The sequence below is a fragment of the Elaeis guineensis genome, chromosome 1, assembly GCF_000442705.2.
Source record: "Elaeis guineensis isolate ETL-2024a chromosome 1, EG11, whole genome shotgun sequence".
Taxonomy (NCBI): domain Eukaryota; kingdom Viridiplantae; phylum Streptophyta; class Magnoliopsida; order Arecales; family Arecaceae; genus Elaeis; species Elaeis guineensis.
The window spans coordinates 90,118,310-90,123,772 of NC_025993.2; the positions used below are offsets into that span (position 1 = coordinate 90,118,310).

Consider the following 5,463-nt stretch of genomic DNA (forward strand, 5'->3'; position numbering starts at 1 on the left):
CCACACAGCATCCTCTAAGCTTCCATTCTCCATTCTTTTACTCCACCCTATCATATTTCATACTTGACTCATCACTAAGCTCTATTCAAAGCTTAGACCTCTTTTGTTTGTTTCAGTGGGAGACCGACTTAGGCATTGGAGGGTCCACTACCAGAAAATCCCTCAGTGTGAGGATTTTCTATCTTTGGTAGTTTTACAAGATCTGGCTAGAGGGATCAATCGAGGATTTAGTACCAGTGTTCGATCTGGAGGTCTCAACCAACAACCTTGCAACTCTCTCTCTCTCTCTCTACTAGCTCAGTGGCCTAGTCAGCCAGTCAGCTTGAATCCCTCGTGGCAACATTTAGAATAGATGATAGTTTCTTAGGAGAGAAGGAGAGAGGACATGCATGTAGTGGACATAAAGTGTGATCAAATATATAAATCTTTGTTGTACCTTTGATTATAGGGAAAATGGTAGATAAATAATGATATCAACTTTTTTCTTTCTATTTTATCGAAGCACATTTATTTTGTTGGGATACACGTTTAGGTCATTTTCTTTTTAAATAAATTTTGATAGGTTATCCATGCCCTAATTTCTAGAGAACCAACTTTGACTTTTCCTTGAGCAATACCCGAGATTTAAATCGTGTATGTTAAGTATAAGCCTTTGAGGGAGAGGTGCCAATCAACCGAGCCAACAATTCTTGATGAGAACTAACATAAAGTATATTCATCTTCCCCTGGTGTATTAGATAAAAGTTAAGAAAATTGAATAAATTGATGCAATGAGGTTATCCAAGCATGTGACTTCCGAAAGATCCAAGATACACACTACAAGAGAAAAGGGCTTTCCTAATGGAAAATTCACAGGAAAGAATAGTAAAAGCCTTTAGGAAAACTTTTCTTGATGGATTTTGAGTCTATTGGAAGCCATTGGAAAAAGTCCAACGAAAATAATATTTGCCTGGAAAAATCATATTTTTGCACATACGATGTGTTATCCATGGGGAATATTTGCTGCAAATACCATATTTTCTTGTGGTGATAATATCATCATAACTAATCACTAGATCTCAAAATTCTAGTTCATAAAGAGAAGAGGCCGACAATTAAAATTAAGTCTAACTTTTCCAACATTCATCAATATAAACAAATCAACCCTTTCATTACATCGACACCTAATTCTTCCGATCTTGTAGTCGAACAAGCCCAACACTGAAACATACAACGGAAGAAACCTATCACCTTGGAATTTTCCAAGTGAATATAAATTCTTAACTTCTATTTCCATCATTCATTTGGATTTTGCTTGCTTGAAGGGAAGCCTCGAGCATGCAACTGAGGTGTTCATTTTCCCAACTAAATAAAATTTCCTTGTCGTTCTCTTGCTAACAAAATTCTATTTACATAGGAGTCACCCATCTCTCCATCACCTTATCACCCTGAAGAGCTAGAGCAACCCAAAATAAATCTAAAGACGCAGAAAATAGAAGGTAGATCAATTCTACTGATCACTTATTCCTAGCAGGAGAGAGCTGAAGAAATTTCCCAGAAATGGCTGTAGCTAGTGCGGCTTTAAATCCTGGATCCTTCGTCAATGAAAAAGCCATTTGCTCCACCAAACTCCGCGGAAGCTCTGGTGATTCCACCTCCCGTCGTGATCCCGGTTGTGTGAGATCAAGCGTAATGTTGTTCGGGCCCGAAGAATGGCGAGAGACCGAGCCAGTACCGCTGCTAGAACCATTGGGTGCTGCAGGCTGAGAAGAATTACCATGGTTGTGCTCGCCTTCATAAGTTGCTACCAGAATTGATCTATCCTCCGCACTTCTTTGCACCTGAAGAAAGAATCCATCGATTGAATTAGACAAGTTCGATTCGCTCCTTATGATTCCATGGCTATGAAGATAGATTTTAGGGTGTCATATTGTTAGGTTTGATCTTTGGTTACCTTCTTCTTAACCGGGCAAGTAGGAGCAAAGGAGCATCTGAAATAGGCTCTTGGACATGGGTTATCTCTGGTCACCTTCTGACCATATTTTCTCCATTGATATCCATCTTTGACAACCTAAAAATAGCATGGAGGCATAGGATATATTCTAATGAGTAATTTGTGAAGGTGGAAAGGAAGCATTTTTTTGTTTTTTGAGAACAATTAAAATGTTTATGGAACTTACAAGGCTTGAATCTGATGGATCGGTGCGAACATGGAGCTTTGAAAACTTTGGCTTACAATCTTCCCTCGCTCGCTTGCAATAATCATCACTAGAGGTGCTTTCAATCTTGTAGTTGGTCATTCCATTAGCCACATCATTGTAGCCATTCATGTCGAGGCCATCACTCTTCCTCTTCCTTGCCGGCGAGACCGACCCTCCCTCGGAGGATGCGGTGGGCACTAAATCCATCAGCTGGCTCCGGAGATTGGCATAATTTTCATACATTACGGCAATCATCTCCTTGAGTCTTTTATTCTCTTGGCACACCTGATTGAACTCCTCCTCAAGAACCCCAGCCTGAGGCCCAAGAGACATACACATCAGAAATCTAAAGCTCCAAAGCGTGCTTCGATCGGCAACAGAAATAATTATATGCATTATTAACGATATCAATTAATGAGTATGAATAAACTCACCTCTCTTTTCATCAAAAACTCCTCTCCCTCATGCTTGGGACTTCTGGGCAACTCTTTCTACAAGGAGAGGTTACTCAAAATAAGGAAATGACCCATTGGATGTCGAAATATGAACATATATGAGACTTGGGTACTCACCGAAACTTCGTCGGGAAACCGGAGAGAGCCGACATTGAGATCAAGGCTAAGCGAGGGGTGATCGATCCATGTCGAGTCCATGATCCACAAAGGATGCTGACAAATTGGGTGTGTGTGTTGTTTTCTTCTTGAATCTTTGGGAAGGCAAATGAGAATGAGAGATGGAGGGCTTGGGTTTATAGCTATTTATAGAACTCTTTGGATATGATCCGGAGGGAGGATTTTCTATTAGTGGGGGAAGTTGGGTAAGAGATGGAGTTCTGCGGACAAAGGAGACATCATCAGCCAAAACGTCACAGCCTTGTCGGTATATGGTCTTGTTGGGGAGGAGGGAAAGAGACTAAAAGTGCTAGCAAATTACAAAAGCACTTGGGAGGAAGGGGGGAGGGGATTAAGTAGAAAAGAGAGGAAGGTGGGGACGTCGGCTATAGCATAGTCTTCCAAGTGGGCGTTCAAGTCAAGCCGCCGCGAGCCTCCTAAAAAAGACGAGTAGCCGGGTGAGCGAGGCAAGCAAAGGAGACCCCTTGACTTGGCTTCACGGGGGTCACGTTTTCTCCGCATTTAATGTTCCATCTTATCTCCATCTTCTCTGGGTTTCTTTTTCAGGATTTCATATAGTGGTCCATTCTGCGCTTTGCTTAGTAGGAATTCCATTAGGCTACAGACAAGTAGAAAAGCAGGAGAATAAACTTTTAAGGCGCAACTAAAGTGGCAACCTCTCGATATTAGTTCATAGTCAGCTGGTATTTCGTTTTATATCGAATAATTAATACAAAAAAAAATATTTAATATATAGATGTATAATTGGATCTAAAATCGAATGATTTAACTTTTTCAATCAAGCTAGACTTTTGAAACAATCCAGTATCTCAATCAAAAGAAGCAGATCGAAAGATACTATTTGGATATCTTGATAATGTCCAAGATCAACTTATTTTATTTTGTTCTTCTTGTTATTGGTCTGCCACGCACCTATTCTTTCTCTCATTTATTTGCTGTATCAAGTGCATATAGAATTTTCGATAAAATTGAAAAAGAAAAGTTATCACCAATCTTCATAAATAATTATGAACAGTCAAGATAAATACATGTTAAGAGGTCAGCAACGCAGGCCTTGCTGATAGGCCCTCCTACAAATCGTCAATTGTCTTGGGGACACCAACCTTGACTTGTAAGTGTTGTTTAACTGAGCCGTGTTAGATTAGTGTTTGCTCTAAAATCAGTTGGAATATCGCATCTTCCAATCTTGCATGAGCGACATTTGGCATAATCTAGACTCCTTGATTAGGACATAAATTGTACTTGGAATAATTTTTGACGGTCCATGATGGACCCACTTTTCTCATAACGTGAAGGAGAATCTTAAATAAATAAATGGTGCACAAACTTTCCCTCGTGGGTCTTTGTTCTCCTTTCCTTGGCTGCACGCTCGATCTACACGTGATCTATTGCAGCAGACTGGTCGGCAGGCCCAACATAGAACAGCGTCAGGAGCAAATAGATCCTAGACGTCTGTCCATACCTAGGAGATGAAAAGAGAGATGGCTCTGGAAGGTCAACAGCCGCTGTTGGGTTAGGTCCACGGAACATTATTAGGATTGTTCTGATGACAAGGCCCGGACATCAACCATCTTCTACGTGGTTTTGGTTTGATTAAATTTTCTGTGGGATTCTTTGCCCCTGTTTCATATGATACACACCTTATCAAAGTCAACCTGCACTCTTGGTATTCTACTGATTTATTTCTATATCCTAGGGCCGGTGCACAGTGTTGTTAGGTCAACCATCTTTCTGGGTGATGGTTAAGCGTATCTGTTTTGTGTAATTCATGTGGTTCATTTTTTTTTTTCCATGAATTCAGCAGAAAAAGTATATGGTTGCTTCGATGGAGTAAAAAAAAAAAAGGTAACTTGTAATAAAAATTCTCATTTATAAATTGAGAGATAATTCAAGCATCCAAATATATATTGATTGAAGTCTAATAGAATTTATAACGTTTGGGCTCTTATTATTATAACAAATATAGAGATATCTATGAAATTTAAAATCGGTCTTGTTGATGCAATTGCTGCGTTGTCATAAACTTGTAGTTCAAGTTAGGTGCTAGAAGGCAAATAAAGTTATTCAACCATTTATGGCATCAACGTGTTGATATATTGTTTATAGTATCATCTCAGGCAGCACAATATCGAATTAGCATCGGTATGAAACCATGATTAAATTGGTATAGATGCTGTCTTGATTGGCACCATCCTAAATCAGGATACGTACCATATGTATCGAACTGATATGGTATCATAGGGTTTCCGATATCGAGATTGTAAGACTTTATTATACCATTTTCTCATTATATTATGTGTACTGGATTTAGCAAGTATGATGTATGCACCTACTCGAATTAATGAATATACTATCATCATTTTATTTAGAAAATAATAATATTATATTTATTAGATTAAGAAATTATGCACACATAGATTGGACCTTGTTCTACATTATATGAAAGCTTGGTGAAAAGTTAAAAGTGGGCAAGAGAAAACAGGGGAAGTCAGGTGGTTTGTCCACATAATTTTCTACCTAAAAGGGAGAGATGATTTCCCCCTTCCCTCCCTCTCCCCACGTTTTATGAAAATTAGCGAAGACAAATAAGAAAAAAAGGGAAATCAAGTGGTGGTTGCCAGTGCCTGTCTACCTAAAATGTGAGAGGATGG

The 5,463-nt window shown here is 39.2% G+C and overlaps 1 protein-coding gene across 1 annotated transcript; it reads right to left on the reverse strand.

Moving 5' to 3' along the window:
- Positions 1–1,074: 1,074 nt before the first annotated feature.
- LOC105038142 (probable WRKY transcription factor 40) lies at positions 1,075–3,072 on the reverse strand. The gene is made up of 5 exons (XM_010913854.4): positions 2,753–3,072; positions 2,615–2,671; positions 2,160–2,495; positions 1,934–2,050; positions 1,075–1,820 (listed from the first exon to the last, which is right to left on the reverse strand). The coding sequence occupies exons 1-5, from the start codon at positions 2,831–2,833 to the stop codon at positions 1,497–1,499; spliced, it is 915 nt and encodes a 304-aa protein (XP_010912156.1). The 5' UTR covers positions 2,834–3,072; the 3' UTR covers positions 1,075–1,496.
- Positions 3,073–5,463: the final 2,391 nt, after the last annotated feature.